The sequence below is a fragment of the Rhinolophus sinicus genome, linkage group LG06, assembly GCF_036562045.2.
Source record: "Rhinolophus sinicus isolate RSC01 linkage group LG06, ASM3656204v1, whole genome shotgun sequence".
Taxonomy (NCBI): Eukaryota; Metazoa; Chordata; class Mammalia; order Chiroptera; family Rhinolophidae; genus Rhinolophus; species Rhinolophus sinicus.
Window position 1 is genome coordinate 165,118,888 of NC_133756.1, and position 22,693 is coordinate 165,141,580.

At 60.9% G+C, this 22,693-nt stretch overlaps 1 protein-coding gene across 4 annotated transcripts; it reads left to right on the forward strand.

Moving 5' to 3' along the window:
* The first annotated feature begins 287 nt into the window (after positions 1-287).
* Positions 288-18,378, forward strand: IGF2 (insulin like growth factor 2). 4 transcript variants are annotated; one of them, XM_074336917.1, is made up of 5 exons: positions 288-379; positions 7,495-7,659; positions 12,259-12,421; positions 14,371-14,528; positions 14,837-18,378. In XM_074336917.1, the coding sequence occupies exons 2-5, from the start codon at positions 7,498-7,500 to the stop codon at positions 15,074-15,076; spliced, it is 723 nt and encodes a 240-aa protein (XP_074193018.1). In that variant the 5' UTR covers positions 288-379; positions 7,495-7,497; the 3' UTR covers positions 15,077-18,378. The 4 variants fall into 4 exon arrangements, with proteins under 4 accessions (XP_074193018.1, XP_074193019.1, XP_074193021.1 ...); XM_074336918.1 differs by lacking the exon at positions 288-379 and having other exon boundaries at positions 14,380-14,528; XM_074336920.1 differs by lacking the exons at positions 288-379; positions 7,495-7,659 and adding an exon at positions 8,427-9,565 and having other exon boundaries at positions 14,380-14,528.
* The last annotated feature ends 4,315 nt before the right edge of the window (positions 18,379-22,693 follow it).

The window sequence follows — 22,693 nt, forward strand, 5'->3', positions numbered from 1 at the left end:
AGGGCCAGGCAGGGGAGCCGCCACCCCAACCCTGACAAGGTGACCCATAGGCTCCCCCACTGAATAGCCAGGGGAGGAGAGGCTCTGGCTTGGGGGGCATTTGTTTGAAAAGAGATCATCTTTAGAACGATTTTGTTTTCCCCAGGGGCCGACGAGTCACTGCTGAGCTCCTGGAGGAGGAGGTGGGTTTGAGCCCCCAGCTCCAAGGCCCTGCGTCGCAGCCCCCTCAGCCCGCTGCCCAGCACAAGCCGAAACCTGGGCCCACAGACACCAGAGCTGCCCGTGAGCCCAGCCCAGAGGTGAGCTGCTGCGGCCTGAGGCCCAGGCGGTCCCCACACCCTCAGAACTGAGGCTGCCGGTCTGCCCCAGCCCCACAGAGGTGAGTATCTGCACCCCAGGCAGGGCCGAGGCATCTGGGCACAGCTCTCCAGGGGTGCAGCTCTGTGCAAGGGCCTGCCTCCTTCAGTGCTCAGCGCCCCTAGGCAGTTTTAGTCCCAACCCCTGTTTTACAAGGAGCTGAGGCTCCGTGAGGCTGGGGGCGTTTTCCAAGTCACATAGCTGGTGTCTGGGACTCAGGTGGTTGCTCCCGGCACCTCTGTCCCTGGGGTCTCAGGTAGCAACGAGGTCCTCTGCAGGGCTCTCCTGGTAGAAGAAGGCCAGAGGGGGCAGGGAGCAGCTCAGGGGAGAGGGCAGGGGTCAAGGTGAGGACAGCATGGAGAAAGGAGAAGAAAGAGGAGGGGAGAAGGAAAACTAAGTGAGAGAGGAGTCAGGAGACCCCAGGAAAACTGGGCTCAGCTGGGTACCCTGAGCCCTCCTCCCTGCCCTGCCCTGGGCTGCTGGCTGTGGGGCCTCACACCAGTGTCTTGACCTCTCTGTGTTCCCATTTGTCACTCAGACTTGGGAAGAGCAAGTGAGATAATGACCACAGGGAAAGACACCAGGGCCCCCAGGGGGCCTTACAAGTGTGCTGTCATGATCCTATTGTGTTGGAAGCTGGCGGGGCTTCCTGTGTGTGAGTGGGGGTTGGGGGGTCACTAGAAAGGCCTGGGGAACAGAGCCACCTCAGGCACTTCTGGAGCAAGCTGGGCGGTGACAGAGTACGCTGATCAGGTACTGGCACGGGGCATAGGCAGACTGCTCAGCGGCAGGGTCCTGGGGAGCGGTGGGAGTGAGGGCGGCTTCGTCCTCATGCCTGACTCCAAAGCCACAGGGGTCACCGTTCAGAGCCTGCAGGGGAGCCACCCAGCCCGTGACCCCTTCCAGGCCGGTTTGCCCATCTCAGAGAGAAGCCAAGAACATTCCTCTAAAGGGGTCTTTAGTTCAGACACCGAATCAGCCGGTACAGTGGTGGCCGTGCCTGGGTCCTTCCCGCATGTGTGGCTGCAGCCCCCACCCCGACCCTTACGTACTGTTGGCTTTTGGTTTGTTGACCAGTGGCTGGCGGTGCCTGTGCCTTGGGCGGCTTGTGCCGTCGGTTCCCCCTCCGGTCCTGGCGGTTCCGGCTGGCCCTCCCAGAGCCAAGAACGTGGTCCGGGCCTCTATAGTGGGCAGCGGCCTGCGGGGGCGGGGGGAGGGGGGGTGAGGGAGGGGTGCTCAGGGACCCTCAGAGATGGAGCAGGGTCTGTGAGTGCTGGGCTGGGTCCCAGGGTGAGGGCAGCTGCCAGGTAGGAGCCAAAGTGGGGAGGATACCAGGGAGTGAGCCAGGCTGACTGCTGGCTGTGGAGCAGGGAGCCGGAGGGCAGGCTCGCTGTGGTGAGTCGCGCCGCGCATGTGGGGTGCTTATTCTTTTCCGAATCTGGGTTTGCCCGTTGAGAGGAGAGGCCAGCACTGCCACCGTGTGGGGGTAGGGCATGGGGACGGTGGCCCTGGAGGCTGGAGCTCCGGAGGCCAAGCTCTGCATAGGAGACCCCAGTCCCCAACATGCTCGGGTGCTGGCAAGTCCCTTCCTGCTGTGGGGGGCCGGAAGTCGGGGAGTCCGGGGCTGCTGGTCCTGGCTGGGGGTGGCCAGTGCCCTTTTTGAGCCCTAGGGTGACCCGGATTTGCTCAGGGCAAGCCTGCCCCTTCAGCCATACTTTTGACTAAATAAGGCAAGGGTTCTTGGGTAGCCCCACAAGGGAGGAAGAACATGTCTGTCATCCATGCTGCGCCCCCCTCCCCCGGGCCCTGACATCTCAGCCTGACACCCCAACATGGCCTCAGCCTTCCTACCTCCAAGGTCCAGGATCCATCTCCAAGCACCAGGCAGAGGCTTCTCCAGGGCAAGCGCCTGTGTGGGGCAGAAAGCAGGGGAGGGGCCCCCAAATGGGCCACTGGTGTGGCTGTCAACCCCCCCACCCCCCGCACCCCTGAGGAGCTGGAGAACCCACAGTCTGAAGTGGCTCACTCATCCCAGTATGTCACCCACCCCTGGCCTGGAAAGCAGGCCTGGAAGAAAGGTGGAGGGCCCAGAGCAGGGCCAAGGGGAGCCCCTCATTTGTCTGTTGTGAGCAGCCACCCAGCGCGGTCAAGGCTTTCTGGTCTGCTCTGGGCTCCAGGGGCCCCAGATCCTGAGACAGGCTCGATTTTCATGCTCCCCACCCCAAAATGTACAAGTGGCCATGGAGTGGCCAGTAACTTGTACACAGCCAGGCGTCTCTGCTGGCGGCTCCCTCCTCTCCCTCTGTCTGTCCTATAGGCACACCGAAAGGCCCCAATGCCGGGCCTGGTGAGAGGGGGAGGGGCAGTGATGGGGGGACAGGCCAGATGTTCTTGGAATGGGACACGGGGGTGATTGATGTGGACTGGAATTTGAAGGGGAACATTCCCCACGTGCCTTGGGCTCTGGGTGGAAAATGGGCTGTTTTTCATGGGGGCAGGGGTGGTCTCCTGGTCTTGCCAAGCTAAAGTGAAAGGGCTGCCTCTGCCCAGCCCGAGTCCCCACACCTGTCCAATGGCATTAACCCCCACCTTCCCAGAATGTCAGGCTTTGAGCTGCCCCACTTAGAGCAGGGGTGACAATGGGGACAAGCGATGGCCACTGTACTGGCCCCAGGACCTCCACCATTCTGCTACACCCCCCACCCCACCCCCAGAGCCTCCTCTCTGGCAGCTTCCCCCCCCCCAAGATCTTCCTGGGATCACTGCCCCACACCCCCAACACTGCCCAATTCTGAGGGGGTGACCCTGTTCCCACCAGCTGCACCTCTGGTCTAGCTGAGTTCAGCATTTGCATTTACGGAAATGGACTTTCCCAGCCAGGCTAGGGAGGCCTTTCCTGAAAATTCCCAGAAAACGAAAGGAGACCCCTGGCACCCCAGCCACCACTGTGCAGTCCTGCCCCCCATCTTCTCTTCTCCCCCATTTCCTTTTCTCTCTCGCATTACCCAAACAAAATTGGTTTCACTGTAGTTTGGGGACTGGGCAAGGCCCAGGCTGCGCTCGCGGAGCGCGGGGGCGGCTGGGGTGGCCGCCGGGGGTGCTCCTGGGTCCCCAAGCCGAGCTGGGGACGAGCCTGCCCGCGGCGGCAGTTGGGCCGCGGCTTCGCCTAGGCTCGCAGCGCGGGAGCGCGTGGGGCGCGGCGGCAGCGGGGAGCCCGCGGGCCTCTTCGGAGGCAGCCGAGCAGGGAGCAGGGACCCCAGAGCGCCCGGGGAGCAGCGCCCCTGTCGCTGCCTCAAGGCTCTCGGGTTTCTCCCTCCACCCCGATGCCCGCTGAGCCTCCGCCGTAGAAACGCTCTCGGTGTTGAGAAGGCAAAAGAAAGGGACAGTATTGCCCTGGGCGCACGCCCCGGGAGCCCCGTGCTCCCAGCCCATGCCGCCCGCGCTTGCGTCCCGGGGAGGGCGCCCCTGCTCCGCGCGTCCCAGACGCGGTGGATCCCCAGCGACGCGCGGCTTCCCCGGTCCCCGGGAGCCTGGCTTCTCGAATGCAGACCCATCTTCGTGGTCCCAACCCACCCAGCAAGTTCCCCACTCCCCCACAAAAGGCGGGCAGGATTTTTTTTTTCTTTTTCCTGGGATCCTTCAAGTTACAGGCTTGCTCTCAGGTCCCCAGAACTCATTCAGCATTTTCCCAGGTCACAAGAATTTTCTTGGACATTAATTACTGGGGACCTCAAAACATGTCAAGCCCCCAGTGGCTTCCCCAGATTTACACTAGTGGCCCTGGGTCCCCAAACTCACTGGGTGTTTCCTCCCAGGCTCTTAGCAGTTTTACACACCCCCTCCCAGCCCCACAGATCAACACAGCACCGGTCCAGATCCCCTACAATTTAAACATTAACCCCCTTCTTTGGTTATGCTGACCAATTTGCCTGGCTCCCCAGAATGTTTTTCTGGCACTCAGACGTCTGTCCCCAAACATTTAGTGGAGTTTTCTTGTGTCCCCACAATTCTGGACATTAACCACGGGGTCTCCCAAGCTCCTGTCCCTGTTCTGATTCCCCACACTGAAGCCCTGTCCCCCTGGCTCCCCACAGGGGACATTATCCACAAAATCATTGAGTTCCACAAAATCATTGGCCCCAACCTGGGTTCCCTAAAATTTACACAAAGAATACCAGGTCCCCCTAACACACTAAGCAAATTTCCCAGAACCCTCAGAACCCCTTGGTAGCGAGGCTTCCTAAGCCTTTACTAAGATTTAGGCATCCGAAAAGCACACCAAGGCCTTTTCTGAATCACAGTCTGCATTCTGACTTCCTGAGTGCCACAAAATTGAGAGGGTGATTTCTGATTCCCAAAACTCATTGAGCTTTTTTTTTTTTTTTTTTTTTCCTGTGGGCCATGAAGATTTGGGGCATTCATTTCTGTAGCTCTCCGAGCTTCTGTCCACTACTCACCTTCCTTCACATTTAGACACTGTCACCCAAGCCCCCAAAATGCACAGAGCAATTACCCAAGATGCACTTAGTTGTCACCGTGGGTTCTGCAGGTCCCCCCCCCCATGGTCTTGCAGGTCCCCTGGGCCACGCTGCACACAAAACAAACCCTTGCACAGAGCCTGTGCATGTTACATCGGGCTCTGTGCAGTGTCCCCAGTAAACAAATGTTCTAGACATTTTCTCTACACCATAACATTTTGAAGATTAAAAAAGTCCTCTGGGTCCCCCGAGCTTACTGACAAGAACCCGGGTTTTCCAAAATGCGGACGCTGATCCCAAGTCCTGGGACATCACTGGGCCCTTTTTCTGATCCCCGATACTTGGACTTGCTGGGTTCTCTGAAATATTAGGCATTACCCTCCAGACCCCCCAAATGCATTTAGTGTTACACTTGGGTCACAGAAAGCCACTGACTTCTTGAGCTCCAAAGCACCCCACGCACTCACTGAGTCACCCCAAATTTAAACAACATTTTTTGGGTCCCTCACACACTAACTCTCTCTAGATCCACCAATTTTGGACACTGATTCTCCAGTCCCCACGACTTAGGAACTCTTAATCCTTTTCCCCTAAAAGTTAGATACTGACCCCCGATTCTCCTGAGGACTCAGCAACTTCCCTGGATCCGCAGATTCAAAAATTATTTTCCTAGGGCCTCAAAATTGAGATACTGTCTCCCAGCCCTCCAAAATAAATTAAGATTTATTTTTTTCCTCCACAAAACAATTGAGCTTTTTTTTTTGAACATTGATTTATGGGTCCCCTGAGTTTATGATCCTTGCCCCAAGTCCCCCTAAACTTAGGAAGTTTTCCATGCCCCCCAAAGTAAAACTGCCCAAGGACTAAAAAATATCCCCAGATCCTAGAAATCCCAGGCAGTACAGGCCTGTGTCCTACAAGCTTTCTCGCCACAAACCAGGAGCCCTGAAATTTAGCTGTCAGTCTCCACTGGACAATTTCCAGGGATCCCCAAAACTTGGGCCACATTTTACTAGGGTTCCCCTAATGCAGACAGTGCCCAGGAAAACAGGATATTTCTTCCTGGTCACCAAAAATAAAGTTACAGTAATGAAATCAATTTTAAAAAATGAACTCTAAAGGCCGTTGGTTTTCTGCATTCCCTAAATGTACTAATAACATCCCAGGTTCCCCCCAAATTTAGATCCTGTTTCTTGAGTCTCTAAAGGACATTCAGAATTTCCCCCGAAGCCACAACAATTATGAAAGTGGCTTCCCTTGAGCGCTGCAAGCGTCCAGGCCATGAACTTGCATTTCTAAAGTGTGGAAATTAATCTCCACTTTACTCCACCACGTGGAGATTTTGCCTAGATCCCCTAAATGTGTCCATTGTTTTCTTCCCTCAATTTTAGACAATGTGCCCCTTGGGTTCTCCCCTTTCATGTAGGGAATTTTTCTTCAGTCACCCAAAAACCTACCTCCCCACAAATTGGTCCGGGGCTCCCCCAAACACGCTGACCAAGAAGCTGGGTTTCCCACATTTTAGACTGAGATTCCTCACCCCCTAATTGCACGGAGCAATTTCCCCTGATCCCCCAAACTTGGACTCTATTTTTCTGGACTTTCGAATTTAGTCGTTAATCACAGTCCCCACATCACGGGGCTTCCCCTGGGTCCCCTCCTTCGAGACACTCATTCTCCTGGCCTGCAAATCAAAGCTCTGACTTGTGTCCCCGATTTCTGGGCATTGCGCCCCGCCGTCCTCTGCAGTCCCCCAGTCCCGCGCCCCGCGGGCTCTGTTCTCTGCTCTCTCTGTGTCTCCTACGAAGTCCCCGGAGCCCCTCGGATTTGAGAAATTTCTGTGTCCCCAAACACATTTGGCCCGGCAGCGTATCCGCCAGGACGTGGCAGAACTTCTCCCGCGTCCAGGAAAACGACTGGGCATTGCCCCCAGTTTCCCCCAAATTTGGGCATTGTCCCCGGGTCTTCCAACGGGCTGGGCGTTGCCCCCGGACATTGGGGACTGCCCCCGGGGTCTCGCTCACCTTCAGCTGCGTCCACCGCCTGCCGCAGAGAGCTCGCTCCTGTCTCGGCTCCTAGCGCGCCCGCGAACACCTCATCCAGCCTCGCGGTGAGCTCCCCGTTGCCTCCGCGCTCCGGCCCGGCTCCTGGTCCGCACCCACCGCCGTCTCGCCGGGGCTGGCGCTCGCCTCGGGCGGCCTCCGGGGAAACCAGCGCGGGGTGCGGGAGCCCGCTACCGGCTTGCCGCTGGGCGGCCGCGATCTCTGAGGCTGGGCGCCCCGAAACCCGCGTCGCTTTCGTTTGCTTTTTGCAAAGATCGTAATTGTGGGAAAAACGCCTTGGCGGCCCCGAAGCTGGGCGGGCAGGGCGCTGGGTCCGAGGGACGCCGAGGAGAAGCGCACCCCGGCTCGCGTGGCGCTGCGCGGCGCCTCCAGCCGGCTGGGCAGAGGACTCGGGGAGGTGCGCGCGGAGTACGGGCGAGGTGATTGATGGCGGAGCGAGGGGGCGAGCCCGGCGCGGGCTTCCGCAGCCGGCGGCCCCTTCCCCTGGAAGAGGCCCGGGCGGCCAGGGCTCCGGGGGGCGGGAGGGGCGCGGGGGGCCTATGCGTGGTTTTGAGTTGGTGCAAGTCACGACTTCTTACATCGTCCAAACTCTCCAGGAGATGGTTTCCCCAGACCCCCAAATTATCGTGGTGGCCCCCGGGGCTGAACCCGAGTCTACGCAAGTCCAACGCACTGAGGACGGGGAAACCATTATCCGGATATTTTGGGTGGGCCCCAAAGGCGAACTGCTTAGACGCACCCCGGTGAGCTCGGTCTTGCAGGTAGGATTTGAGGGATGTTTCCCGCTCTGCTTTTCTCTCCCCGGGCAGACGCAGCCTCGGCAAGGCCCCACGCCTGCCGAGGCCGGCCCTCCCCATGGACCGCACCTGGCGGCCGCCTCAGCTACTCCCGAGTTCCCGCGCGGCACCGGGGGGCGCTCGGGATCTGGCTGCGGCACGAGGCGCTGCGGCACGAGGTGCTGCGCCTGCTCGGGCAGGTGTCGGCTGCGCGCCCCGCGCGCGCCCAGGGATTTCCCCCCTCCCCCGCAGTTCCCAGTGGTACTAGGGGACCCCCGACCCACGCCAAGACACCTGCGCCCTTACTCTGACGTGCGCCCCTGCCACGTAGCTGCCTGGCGGGAAGCGAGGACCCTTGCCACCAATAGGGTCTGGGACACCACCCTGTTCTCCCCGCGTCCCCCTTGCACGAGTGCAGGGATCCTTGGCACCCTGGAACCCGAGATGGGGCCCCCAAACACTTTGGAACGGCTATTTGGGATTTCTTGCACATTCTGCTGTTCCCTGCCCCCAATCCAATCTCGCCCCCGCGCACCCCACGGCCCCCCCACACCGCCGCCCCCCGGGGCCCCGGGGCCCCAAAGCCCGCGCCCCCTCCCCCTGGCTCGAGTTGCGGGGGCGGTCCGAGGGCGGGGCGAGGGCCCGGCGGGCGCCCATTGGCGCGGGCTCAAGGCCAGCGGGGCCCGAGCGGGCGCCGCGCCGCGGGGTGGCGCGGCTATAAGAGCCGGGCGTTGGCGCCCCCAGTTCGCCTGCTCTCCGGCGGAGCTGCGTGAGGCCAGGACGGCCCCCGGCCCCCCCTTCCGGCCGCCCCCGCCTCCTGGCCCACGCCCGCCCGCGCTCGGCCCGCCAGCGCCTCCACCGGGCTGGCGGCCCCGCGTCGACGCCGTCCGCCACGCTGCTGACTCCCGTCTCGGGCGCCGTCGGCGGGGTCGCGCTCCGCCGGGCCTGCGGAACCCCCGCCGCCTCCTCTTCTATCTACCTCAACGCCCATCCCGCTTCGCCCGAGGAGGCGGTCCCCCCCGCAGGCAGTCCGGCTTGCAGGCCGCCGGCGTTGTCATCCCCCACCCCCGCGCTACCCCCCCAGCCCTCCCCGGTGCGCAGCCTGGCCGCTCCCACTCCTCGCTGTGTCCCGAGCGGGTCCAGCGCTGCCACCGCTGCCCCCCCGAGACCCGGGCTTGCGACGGCCGAGGGCTCCGTCGGCCCAAACCGAGCTGGGTGCCCACGGTCCGGGTGACGCCTCCGCTCCGCCCCCCTCAGCACCGTCCCCGGCCCCCGACGTTGCACCCTTCCCTCGCTTCTCTGTGCTGCCCTCTCCCCCTCTCCAGCCTCTGGTCCCGGCCCCTCGCTCTCTTTTCTTCCGCAACCTTCCCTTTGCTCCCTCCCGTCCCCCCCAGCTCCTTGCCTCCGACTCCCTCCCCCCCTTCACGCCCGCCCTCGCTCTTTAGCCGTCCCAAAGTGGATTAATTATACGCTTTCTGTTTCTCTCTGTGCTTTCTGTCCCGCTGTGAGCCTACCCGCCTCTCGCTGTCCTCTCTCTTTCTCACCCTCTCTTTGGCCCCCCCCTTTCACGTTCACTCTGTCTCTCTCACTATCTCTGCCCCCTTCTATCCTTGATACAACAGCTGACCTCATTTCCCGATACCCTTTCCCCCCCTAAAAGTACAACATCTGGCCCGCCCCAGCCCGCAGACAGCCCGTCCTCCCCAAACAATCAGACGATTCCTACCCCCCAAAAAAAAGCCATCCCCCCGTTCTGCCCCGTCGCACATTCGGCCCCCGCGACTCGGCCAGAGCGGCGCTGGCAGAGGAGTGTCCGGCAGGAGGGCCAACGCCCGCTGTTCGGTTTGCAATACGCAGCAGGGAGGTGGGCGGCAGCTGTGCCGGCTTCCAGGTAAGCGTCGTGAGGGCCGGCAAGGCTGGTGGGGGCGGGGGCTGGCCCGGGCGGGGTGGGGGCTGAGGGTCCACTTCCCTGTGGCGAACCCCGCGCTCTCCCCTGCGCCGCGGAGGGGGCGGGGTAGGGGCTTCGGGAAATGCCAAGAGAGGTGTGAGCTGTCTGCAAAGGCGACTTCCTGGTCGGGTTTTTGGGTGCAGGGGAGTGCTGCTGAAAGTTTGTGATTTGTGCCGTGCGGGGGCGGGGCCGTCCCCCCAGGGTGCTGGGTAATGAGGAGGGGCGCAAGTCTCAGAAACCCACCCTGGTATGTTGACTCTGTGCCAGCAAGAGGGAGAGAGGAAAACTAGGTGGGCGGGGCCAGGATGGAGCGAGGGGGGCCGAGTTGGCAAAAGAACCATGCCAGACGCCACATTTGCAATATCCCCCCCTGCAGCTCCCCTTTCTCTGTCCCCAACAATTCTAAGCAGGAATCTGGGGAGAGGGGCTGCTCCGGGGCTCAGAAGGGCAGGACTGCACAGCCCAGAGGGGCTAACTGCCCCTGCCCCGGGGGCAGATGGAAGTTTCCACAGAAGGAGGTGGAAAGCAGCCCCCACCCTTGCCCCCCATTGCCCTGTGCGGACTTGGGCTGAAAGTACAGGATGAGCGCCCCCCGCCCCCCATGGTACTCCGCTCAGGGATGGTCCAGGGCTAATGGTTGGGGGTGCAGGAAAGAAGGGACTGGCTGGAAGGGGGCGGGAGCAAAGGGGCGGAGGGAGTGGTCAGTGGGGAGAGGGGTGGGGGGTAGGGTGGAGCCGGGGCTGGGAGGAGCCCGCTCAGACATAAAAGCTGAGGCACTGACCAGCCTGGGAACTGGACATTAGCTTCTCCTGTGAGGCGGCCCTCCAGCCTTCTCCTCCACCTCCTCCAGCCCCAGGAGCCTCCTGTCCAGCTGCAGGTAACCAGCCTTTGAGCGAGAAGCCCACTGCCCTCCCGCTCTGCCGATCGCCTCCGCCCTCAGCCCCTCGGCTGCTGCCCCTGGGCCCCTGCCTCCTGCCTCTGGCACCGCCGTCCATGCTTCCCCTGCCCCTGCCTCCTTGGGCAGTCTCGCTCACCTGGCCTGCAGTGCTGCATGCCTCTTGTCCAGTTCTCTGCTCTCTGCTGGTGCCCTGGACTGGACCCCACACTAGAGAAGCCTGGCTTGTAGAGGATGGAGCCGCTGCTCGGACGCGCCGAGTCATGAGCTGGCCAAATCTGTTGTTAGTCTGGAAGGGGCAGCAGTGGGGGCAACAGGGAGGCCAGCTGGGGTCCAGGCCAGGGCAGCAGGTGAGCGAGGTTACCCCCCGACCCTTCTGTGGAGCTGGCCACAGCTCTTTAGTGAGCTGAAGCAAGATTGTCCCTTCTTGTCCCCTCATCTCCTGCTTGATTTATTGCATCACAAATCCCCTGGGCCAGCAGGCAGCAGCCTCACTCCAGGCTGGGAGGCCATGCTGCTCACTGCCCCTGTGCCCACCGAGTACCGAGCCTGGGAGGGGCACATCTGGGCAGCCTGTCCGGCCCTTTGCTTGAGTAGCATCAGGGTGCCAGTGAGCTCAGAGGCACTGGCCATGACTGTCCCCCCCCAGAAGGGGCTTGTACTGGGCCTGCAGAGGGCAGGCTGGGGCTGCCTTCCCCGGGGGCTTCCCTCTTCTGGAAGGGGCAGGGCAGCTTGCTGTGTCGAAGGAGAAGCTGAAGCCCCTCTTTCAAGCCCCCCAACTCCGTAAGGGACCAGTTAATCCTTGCCCCAGGCCTACAGCCACAGGGCTTGTGTGTGTGTGGGTGTGTCCTGAGATGTGCTCCTCCTTCCAAATTGGGCACCAAGGGACTTGGTGTCTGGCCTCAAGTTGGCCTAACCTGTTCTCTCCAGCTTTCCTGGGTGGGGTTTGGTACCCCAAACTGGGAGAGGGCCTGGGGTTCCCCGAGGGACTCTGAGGTCTCTGGCCCTGGGAGGTGGGATATCAGGCCTGGCGAGGAGGCTTGTGACTTCTCTGCCTGTGTTGGGGTGCCCAGGGCAGACTGGAATTGGGGGACTGAGTGGTTCAGGAGAACAAGGGCCCTGGGAGTGTGGGTGGCACCGTTGCGCTAACCATTGCATCCTTAACCTGAGCTGTGCTCAGCCACAGACTGTGAGGGTAGAGAGGGAGTGGGGGAGGGGGAGGCGGTGGGGCTGGCCCAGCAGGACCCCCCTGCTGCTTTGGGAGGTGGGGGCTGGTCCTCTGGGATGCACACACGCTGTGGTGGGGTGTGGCTGTCTGCCATCCTGGCTGGCGCTGGGAGACCCGAGGAGTGGCCACTGCCCGGTGCTGGCCCCGCCCTCATGACATCATAGGATGGAGGCCAGGTCCAGTGTCCAGCACTGGTCCTTGTAGTTCTGGCTGAGCCCCTGCAGTAATGACAGCAGGGACAGTCCTCCCCATGTGAAATGACTCGCCAGCACTGGGTGCCAAAGGTGTGCTTCCTGCCCCGTGAGCGGTTCAAGGGCCATCTCTGCAGTTCAGATGCTTCTTTCTTAATTAGAATGGTAACGAAGGAGAAAGCCATGCTTTAAAACGGTCACTGAACTTTAAGTGTGGAAAGGGCTGTGCTTGTGTCCCCAGAGGAAGCTGGCTTTGGTCCCCCAGGGGAGACCCTGGCTGGCAGATCCGGTGGGGCTGACGGCCTCTTCTCTCCGCCCCCAGACCCCGATGGAGCTCCCGGTGGGGAAGTCGATGCTGGTGCTACTCACTTTCTTGGCCTTCGCCTCGTGCTGCTTTGCTGCTTACCGCCCCAGTGAGACCCTGTGCGGCGGGGAGCTGGTGGACACCCTCCAGTTTGTCTGTGGGGACCGCGGCTTTTACTTCAGTAAGTAGCTCGGTGGGGCTGAGGGGCGAGGGGCATACACAGCAGGTGCTCAATAAATGCCGGAGTCCTCTTTCCCTGCCCTCAGGCAGAGCCCCCAGGCAGAGCCCCCAGGACTGGTGGCGTGGGGGCTGGGGGAGGGAGGTCTCTCGAAGGTGGCCGACCCCTGGCTTCTGCCCTAAGACTTGGAAGTGCAGTTGGGACCTTGAAGTCCACATTTATTGGGCACATGCAGTGTGCCTGGGTGACACACCCCCTGATTTTCCTGCTTCAAGTGGGGGCCAGACCATAGCAGGTGGGGCTGGGGTGGGCTTCCAGAAGGGGAGAGCCAGCCTCTCCCTGACCTGCCTGTGGGCAGGGCTGCGGGGACTGGAGTTCCCCCACAGGGTTAGGGGCTGCCTGACCATTTGGTAATGGGCCCGTATTCATGATGATCGGATTTGAAATTTGATCAAATGGAGTGAAAACCAGTGGGAATAAAACTGCGTGTTGCTGGTGGGTGTGAGTGGGCGCTCAGCTCCACCTGGGGGTACAGGGGAAGAGATGAGCCCCCCCCCATCACAATGCCACTGGGGTTATGGCGTTCTGAGACCTACGCCTGAGGGGTGGGCCACAGTGCGGGGTGCCCCCTGCTGGCCCAAGTGCTTTGGCTGCTTCCTGGCTTCTCTCTTGATTTCTATCCTGGGGCTTCCCCTCACCCCTGTGCCCTGTATAGCAGGGTGGGATCCCCGGTTAGAGGTGACCTCTCTCTTGGGTATGGGCCCTTGCCCTCACCTCCTAGCAAGCTGGGCCTCAGTTTCTTTATCTGTAAAATGGGCCAGGAACTGGGGAGCAGTCCCAGCCTGACCTGAGAGTGGAGTGTGTGCTCCCTCCAGGCTCAGCCACCTTTCACAGGAGTCCGGACACCCTTCAGGGCCAGGCAGGGGTGGGGGACATGGCTAAAGCAAGTCGGTGAGGGCCATAAAGGTCACACCTGGCCCTAGCCTTTCCTATGGCATCTTCTTCTGCAGCCTCTACTTACCTACCCTGTGAAATGGGCGCACAAAAGCCAGTCTTGGCATCTCAAAGCTACTCTTTGAAAAGCATTCCTGCTTATCGAGCTTCTGAAGCTCCTGCCTGCCTGGCCTCATCTGTGCCCTCTCTCCTTTGCCTCGTTTGGGGGCAGGAAGTGGCACTCTAGGGTCTAGGGCTAGCAGCCCTGTCCTAGGGAGTGACTTCCCTGAATGGGGGGCTGGGCCGAGCCCCCACCCATAGGACCCTATGATAGAACCCCTTACTAGGGGCTCCTGTCCCTCCACCCACCAACGGCACCTGCCCTTGGCACCCTGGGGTGAAGCTCTGGGTGCTTCCCTTGCAGCCGAGACTTGGAGCCCGCGGTGGAGACGAGGGGGAGGACGGGAGGAAAGGAGGGCGTGGTTTCTTGCAGGTCCTCACTCCTCTCCTCCCGTCTTCTTCTTCCTCCTCCCATTCCTACCTGTCTCGGCTCCTGCTTAGTTCAGGGTGGCACTTGTATCTCAGCCTGGCCTTGAGGACAGGACCTTGTGGTCCCATAATGTGGGGCCCAGACCCCTCGCTGGGTGGCCGCTGAGCCAGGCTCACACCCCACACATTTTGCAAACTGCACTGGGTCTTGGGACTCGGAGGCTGTGTCCATTTTCAACCCGAGGAGGAAGGTGCCAAGAGGCCAGGGGGCTGGTCCTGGAGTATGCTGTCCCCCTGACCCTACTCTCCTGTTCAGGGTGCCCCTGCCCACCCTCCTCTCACCTCTCACCATTCCATGCCACTAAGCTGGCTGTCCCTGTAGGGTGACCGAGCATCCCGCTGGGGCCCGTCCCTGGGGGTGGGGGGGCGGGGAGTTGGGGGTCAGTGGGCTGCCTAAAGAGCCCCGGTCTGGGGAGGAACACCCACCGGCAGGTGCCCAATGCTAAAGGGCCATCTCCTCCCTCCTGTGGGACTTCCAGGCAGACCGGCCAGCCGTGTGAGCCGCCGCAGCCGTGGCATCGTGGAAGAGTGCTGCTTCCGCAGCTGCGACCTGGCCCTCCTGGAGACCTACTGCGCCACCCCCGCCAAGTCCGAGAGGGACGTGTCGACCCCTCCGACCGTGCTTCCGGTAAGACAGCCGGCCACTGCTGGGGAGATCCAGGGCTCCGGGGCCCCGCCTTTCTCTCTGGCTGTCACCTCTGAGCCAGGGGACCAGAGGCAGCCAGCTCCTTAGTCTGAACTGCAGCTAGAGAGCAATACCCATGTTGGCCCTTTGTGCCCCACTGGGGACGTTGGCCAGAAGCTGAGTTATGGACATGTCAGCGGGCACGATGACGGGTTTCCGTGTGAGCCCCGTAGGTCAGCGAGAGGTGCGCAGGCTGGCTGGGGGCTGGCGCTGGGGAGCTGGGCAACCTCTGATTGGCCATCCCCTCCCAGGACAACTTCCCCAGATACCCCGTGGGCAAGTTCTTCCATTACGGCACCTGGATGCAGTCTGCCCAACGCCTGCGCAGAGGCCTGCCTGCCCTCCTGCGTGTCCGCCGGGGCCGCGTGCTCGCCAGGGAGCTTGAAGCCTTTAGAGAGGCCACGCGTCACCGGCCCCTGATGGCCCTGTCCACCCACGACCCTGCCGCCCACGGGGGTGCCTCTCCAGAGGTGTCCAGCAATCGGAAGTGAGCCAAATTGTCGGTCGTAATTCTGCGAAATGGCCCCACCCTCCTTGTGCTCTCCTCTTGACCAGGGACCTTTCCACCAGGTCCTCCTCTGAAACCTCTCTGTGCCGTCCTTCCCAGAGGGCCTCCCCACCCCACCCCCATGCCCCAACCTCCCCATGTCAGGTTACTCTCCTCGGCCCTCTCCATCGAGCCGAGGGAATCATAGCAAAAAACAATTGGCTTTAAACATCCCCCAAATTATCCCCCAAATTATCACTCCAAATTAACCCCCCAAATTACCCAACAAAAATTAGAAAACATGAGCCCTTAAATCACACACACACACACACACACACACACACACACGCCCCCCTTAAAACTGATTGGCTTTTTAGAAACACCAGAAAAGCAAATTACCATTAAACCCCCCCCCAAAAAAAAAAAATTAATTGGCTGAAAAAGATACTAAAAAATTAATTGGCTTAAAAGCAATTGGCAAAGTAAAAGAATTCGGCATCCCCCCTCCCCTCCTCTTCCCATTTGGACCTCAAGTCAAATTGGCCATGGGCTTGAGTCCCTGACCATCTAGGAGAAAGGAGGGGACCCCAAAATTTTCAGGTGGGCACGTCATTGCTTCTCGGTCACCTCTCTGCTCATGCAAGACTCTTGGGCACTTTCAGTATGAACTGGCTTTGAGACAACAGCAGCCACCCTGACTTGCCCTCCCCTCGGGCTCCCACCACCCTGAGTCACCGTGGAGCTGGTTGGGGGGCCAGTGAGACCCAAGGAGGGGAACTGGAACATGAAAACTGAAACTGGTGACATTTAATTGGCACAAACCCCCACATATCCTGAAGTCCATCCTCCAAAAACCCACACACTCTAAAGTCTTACACATTAGTCCCCACCTAAAAGCACACATACACACACCCTCACACACACTCATCCTCACACACACAATACACCACACACACACACACACACACACACACACCACATACGCATCACATACGCTCACACGCCACACACATTCAGCCTCACACACCCTCACATACACCCCCATCCTCTCTCTCTCTCACACACACACACGCACACACACACACTCACACACTCACACACACACACACACACACACACACACACACACGGATGGATGAAAACAATGAGAATAACCAAAGAACCCCATGTTACCCAGATTAGACCACGTTCCATCCCAAATTCTCTCAGTGAGGTTTTCATGTTCCCTCGTTCTCCTCCCATCCCCTGGGACGTGCCCTAGGTGGGGAGTGGGTGTGTCTCAGGCCAGGCCTGGCGGTTCCATCTTTCTGAGATGAGGGAGGTGCCCCTTCCTTCTCAGCACTGTCCCCATGCCCCCCACAGTGTGAGCCCGATGCCCCCAGACCCACCATCAGTGCACCCCGCCACCGTGCAAGCAAGAAGCAGGTGTGGCCAGCCTGGAGGTGGCTGTAGCAAGCAAGACGTGCCCGACCCGAGTAGCCTGACCCCCACGTGTGCCCCCCCAGAAACATCGGGGGCTTTGCCCCCTGGGGCATGCCTGGGATCATCTTTGCTGTCCCCCAAGGGGCCTCTCAGAAATGGGGCGCCCCAGGAGGCTGGCAAAGATGATGGGGAGTGTGGGAAGTCTGGCGGGTGGAGGGGTGGGTGGGGGGCAGTGGGGGCTGGGTGGGGGGATACTCAGGGGTAGGAAGTGGCCCGGTGAGGTTTTGGTACAAAAGTCAGGAGAGAGTGTTGAGGAGACTTGCAGAGTTACAGACACAAATCAGAACCCAAATTGACGCCAATTGATCTATCCCCCTCTTAATTCGTTTCTCCTGGGGCTTGTTTCTTTTTTTTTTTTTTTTGACCCCCTCCTTAGCTTCTCATGCATTCAGCCACCAAATTAACATATCCCACCCTGTAACAGGGGAGCAGTGACCAAAGCAAAAGCACATGAAGCAGCCTTCCACCATCTCTATGTCCTGCTCCCCGCCATTTATCGCCCTGCGTTTGATTTTGTTTTGATCTGTCCCTGTCGCTTGGGTTGAGTCGAGAGTGGAGCCTCCGTGGGGTGCTGGCCACCGCCCCCCACGGAGAAGTCCCGGGGAATGGGGAAGGCCGCTGCCTAGCCTGGCTTCCGGGGACAGTGGCTGGTCCCCGGAGGTCCTGAGGGGTGGAGGAGGGCTGGGGTGGCGTCTCCCCAAGTGTCAGGAAGGTGCTCGGAGGCCACGAGGATGGGGCCCCCAGCTGGCCCATGGCTGCTGGGGGGGAAGGGGCTGCAGTGTTTGAGTAGAGTGACTCCATCAGGCTGGAGCAAGTGGCCGCCTTCCGCGCATTTGGGGACCTCTCCCCCCACCCCTCGGTGACACCTTGCCCGCCTCCTCAGCACCCTGTCTTGTCCCCAAGAGGCTCTAGCTCTGTGGGGTCTCCTGGGGGTCCAGACGGGGTGAGGTCAGGCAGTAGGGGAGGTCAGAAGGGAGCCCGCAGAGCAGGAGAGCTGTGGGTTGATCCTTCAACCGGGGTTGCTAGGGCCCTTAGGTCTGTGGGTCTGGTGATACCGGCCAGCCACCATCTATCTCGGTGCCTAGGGCTGCCACAGGGATCCAGGCGGCTGGGAGGTTTACCTCCCCCCACTTCTGCCCCCAGCGCAGCCCCCCTGCAGGCAGCCCGACTAGCAGTCTAGAGGCCCAAGGCTTCTGGGCCCTGGTGACAGGACTGGCATGACCCTGGGGGCGGTCCATGCCAGCCCGCCCTTGGCACAGAGGGTCCCTCGGCAGGCGCCTGGGGAAATGGGCTATTCGGAACATTGGACAGAAACCCAAAGAGCCAAATTGTCATAATTGGAGAACCCAGACAGATTGGCCTGAGATCCAAAAGGACTTCGAGGCACCCCAAATTACCTGCCCATTCAGCCAGACGCCCATCCCACCCAGTGTTAACCTTTGCCTCGCCGGGGTGGGCGCTCTGGGGGCATCTGCCGACGTTCCTCTGTGTCTCCAGTGAGCAGCTCTCCGTGGGTCACCAGCCACCTGACCCGGCTCCCAGCTGACTTCCCGTGCCCCTGCTTGTGGCTTTCCATCTAGTCTCCTCCCCAGTCCCCCTCCCAAGTCTTCAGCGGGACCCCCTCTTGGGCCCCTCCCTGCACCATCACCTGAAGACTCCCCACGCGCGGACACCCACTACCATCCTGCTGCTGTCCAGCCCATCTCTCAGCGGCCGTGTTCGCCTCGATTCAACTCCTTTAACATGCTGTTTCTGGCAAAACCACTGCGTGGGTTTTGTCTTTAACCTTCAATGCTCGCAATCCCAATAAAATATTCAAATGTATTTTATTCTGAGTCCTCTGCTCTTTTACCTGGGTGTGGGGGTCGAGGGGTGGGGAGGGAAGCCCTGGAGGGCTGGATGCCTGCTCTGCCTCTCATAACACACAGTGAAATGAGAATACCTGAAGTCTGCACACTCCCCGCCGTGACAGTGGCCACGCACGGGCCGGGGACTCTGGGACAATCTGAGGCACCAAAGCCTCAAAGACAGCACGCCATGGGGCAGAGCCCGTGTGTGTATGTGTGTGTGTGGCGGGGGGGAGGCTTTCCTGGGGACCACTGATGGGAAGCAAAGTGCCCTGCTGCCAACTCCAGGGAGCCCTCCCAGCCGTGTGCAGCTGGGCACTGGGCAGGTTCTAGAAACTGTAGCTTGCTGGAAATGGGGTGTCACGTCACCTGCATGCCCACCTGCCCTGCACACGTTCGCCCTCCCCCCAAGACTGAAGCCACGGCAGATGTCACTGGAAGCCCCCTGCCCTGCTCAGCCCTGAGCCACTGGGCCTGACTGCTCTGCCTTCTCATCTTTAGGGTCCCTGACTTGGTAAGGCTGGCATCCAAGATGCTTGAAGTGGGACCTGGTCCCTGCTCCCGCCCCACCCCCTGGTTCGGGGAGAGGGGCGGCTGGGGTGGGGACTGAGGAAATGGAGGTGGCATTGGCTGGGCTGTGACTTTTGAAGCCAGTCTTCTGGGGTCTGCAGTGGCATCCACAGGAGCAGCTGTGCTCACTGGGGACCAGTCCATGCAGAGAGTGGGAGGGCTGCCTGGAGAGGGGGGGCTGCCTGGAGAAGGTGGCCTCAGCCTTGAAGCGTAAGAGGGCTGAGAGGGTGGGAAAGACAGAGTTGGGGGGCTGATGCAGCTCTTGCAGCAGGCCCGGGCCTGACATAGGCGAGGCTGGGGGCCAAGGGGGTGAAAGGCCCAGGTCCCCCTCAGTATTGGCCATCAGACCTCAGTGAGCAGCTCGGAGACACTTCCAGGGGGTGGGCCTGAGCCCAGCTAAGGACCTGCTGCCCACCCTTTAGACCAGATTGGAGCTTCTCTCCCACCAGGACCTGCCCCTGAAGGTCCACTGCAGCCCTGCCCAGTGCCCCCCGCCTCCGCCCAGGATACCTGGGATGCTGGGTTCAGGGTCTTCCTTTCTCCCATCTATGGGCAACCCATGCCCTTTTCAGCACCCCACACTGCCCAGGACTTCCCCTTGCAGCCTCCTCCCTCACTGCACCCCACCCCACCCCACCTGCACCCCTGCCTGCACCCTGTTTTCCCCAAGACCCCCATGATCTCAACTGCCCCTGCAGCCTAGGGGACCGCTGGCCCCTCTCCCAGCTTTCCTTGGTTAGTCTGGACCCCTGACCCAGAGCTGCTGCTGCCCCCACCCCACTCAGCTTGGCCTAGCTGCTCTGGGACTGCCCAGTCCCTCTTCCCTGCCCTCCCCCTGCTCTGTAAACTCTCAGCTCACCAGCAGCGCTTGCTTCATTCATTCGTTCGTTCATTCACACACGTGGATGAGCTCCCCTATGTGCAGGGAGCCACAGGCTCAGTGTCATGGTGGGAAATGTCGGGGGTGCTTTTTTAAGTGGCATGGGCCCTAAGGAGAAAGTGACAGTGGAGTGCGGGCCTGAAGGAGGTGAGGGGGCGTAGGGGCCTCCTGAAAGGGGGGAATGAAGCAGGACCTGGAAGTTTTGGGGCTGCATCTGGAGAAGGGGGCTAGTGTGGGAGGGGAGGCCACGCCATTCATTCATTCCACAAACTTAGGGACTCAGATGATGATGGGCTGAATGCTGTCCCCCCACGGGACGTGCGCACGTCCTAACGCCCAGAACCTATTGGGGAAAGGGTGTTTGCGGATTGATTAAGTGCGGCATCCCTAGACATCATCCTGGACTTAGGCTGGGCCTGAACCCAATGACCGGGTCTCTATGAGAGAAGAGAGGGGGAAAGGACACACACAGGAGAAGCCACGGGGTGACAGAGGCAGAGACTGGAGGGCTGTGGCCACAAGACCAGGAAGGGCCGCCTGGAGCCCCCAGCAGCTGGACAGGGCAGGAAGGACCCTCCCTTGGAGCCTTAAGTGGGAGCTCAGCCCTGGGACGGCTGGATGTCCGAGTCCTGGCCTCCAGGCCTGGGAGAGGATGGATTCTGTTTTTTAAGCTGCCCAGTTCGTGGTCATTTAGGAAACTATGTGAAGATACAGCTACTCGGCCCCAGTCCCTGTTCCAGGTGCTGAGGACCCGGCAGTGAGCAGAGCAGGTGGCCACGCCCGGTCCGTGGTCTGCCACCCTGGGCCTGGTCACAGCACGTCCTGCCCACGAGGTTCTCATCTGTCTGCACTGCTGACCTCCGTCCACACCGAGCCAGGGGGTCTTTTAAAACGTCAGGCCAGGTTCCACCTCTGCTCTTCACTTCCTTGGAGACAGCAAAGTCCTCAAGAGGATGATGAAGCCACCCTGGCCTGCCTCGCCCCGCCCCTGGGTCTGGCTGAACATGCATGTTCCTGCCTCAGGCCTTTGCATGGCTGCCCTAGCCTGGACCACTTTCTCTGCAGACTGCCTGGGTTGTGCCCTCATCACTTTAAACTCTTTGCTGAACTGAACCCAGCTCGGTGGAGCCTGCCCTGAGCACCGTCCCACAAGGGCAGTCCCCATTTGCATGTCCCCCAACTACTCCCGATGAGGACGAGGGGAGGGCAGAGGGTGACACAGGCTCTGGCCATGAGCGACTGGATAGAGAGGTGCCGTTTGCTAAGCCGGAGACGCCGGACTTCCTTCCCGGGCTGCTGACACCCCTTGGGTCTCCGTCTGGCTTTTTCACCCAAGCTGCCAAATGGCGCAGCTGTGTCCTGCTGAGTTCTCTGGGACCTCCTGCAGGCCTTGATGCAGCAGTGTGCTCGCGCCCACCTCCCCCCACACCTGCCTCACGGTCCTCTGCCCTCCCCACCCCAATGTTCAGTTGCTCCACAAGACCCACAGACCCCACCAGCCACTGGACTCTGCTGCCATCCGGCCTCCAGGCTCACCCCTCTGGCCACTCTCCACATGGGACCAGATGAGCTTGCTCTGCCAGCACACAGCCCACCACACTCCCTCCCCTTAGGACCTTCCGTGGTTCCCATGGGCTTCTGGGTGAAGCACAAACCCCAGGCTTGGCTTTCCTGGGTTCTTCAGCATCTGTTACCTCCAGTCCTCTCTAGTACTGTGGTCCTCCCCTCCCCCGCCCCCATGCCCCCTTCACATAACTGGCTGCTCTCTCTCCTGGGCGCGCTGGCATCTGCTCTTCTTCTGGAAACCCCGCACACGCTCCCTCGCTTGTGCAGTCCTGGCAGCCCCACCCCGGCCCCTGGTCTCAGGAGCCTCCCCTTTCAGGTGGACAGTGCTCTGTCCCAGACACGCTGCTCACCACAGGTGCACTGCCAGGTCCCCCAAAGCTCTCTGGTGCTCCCGTGCAGAGCTGGCCAGGGAGAAGGCCCTGAAGGGGACCTTCCAGAGGCCCCCCACCTTGGCATGCTCACCTGGCCCAGGTCTCCAGGACCTCATCCCTCACAACCTGTGTCCACCTGCCCAACTAGTCCTGGCTCCCGGGGTCGCCCATCCTCCCAGCTGCCCAGACCTGGCACCCAGCTGGCACCCCTGCACAGGTGTGGCTGGGGTGGGGGTGGCACCGACCAAGGGGCCCCCCGGGAGGCCTGGCCTTTACCTGCCCAGCCCCTGGCCCGGGCAGGCGGCAGCCTCAGGCCTGTCCCCTCCCAGCCCAGCCGGCCCAGGCCTCAGCCGTCCAAAAACCACAGAGAAAATGCCTGTTTGTGCCAGCTGTGCCGAAAGCAAAACAGTTTGTGGTTTGTGACCCAAATTTTTTGCCTTTTTTTCAGAACATAACAAAGCTCAAGACAGCTCCCTCCCCCAGCCCCCACCCCCCAGGCAGACAGAAATGATCTGTTTACACTGGCTCAGAACGATCCCGCCCGAGCTGAGCCGGCCTCTCCCCCAGGCCGTGCCCTCCGCTCTGGGCGGCCTCGGAGGAAGGGGGCGCCGGCCTGGCCAAGGGGGAGAAAGGAAGAGACACAGGCTGGGGTGGGGGCTGCTCCCTCTAGGGTGTTGGTGACCAGGAGTGCCCTTGGAGTTGGGAGTACTGGGGGGCCATCTGTCTAGTTGGAGTGGGGTTCCACAGGGCCCTGGACAGGGGAGGAGGGAGAAGACGGTGCCCCCAGCTGTTCCCTTCAGGGGAGTCCCCACTGAGTCTGCTCTCAACCCCACAGCCCCCACCCTTTTATGAAGACATAGCAGTTACAAGACTCAGGTCTCTCCCCTGTACTACACCCCGTCCTC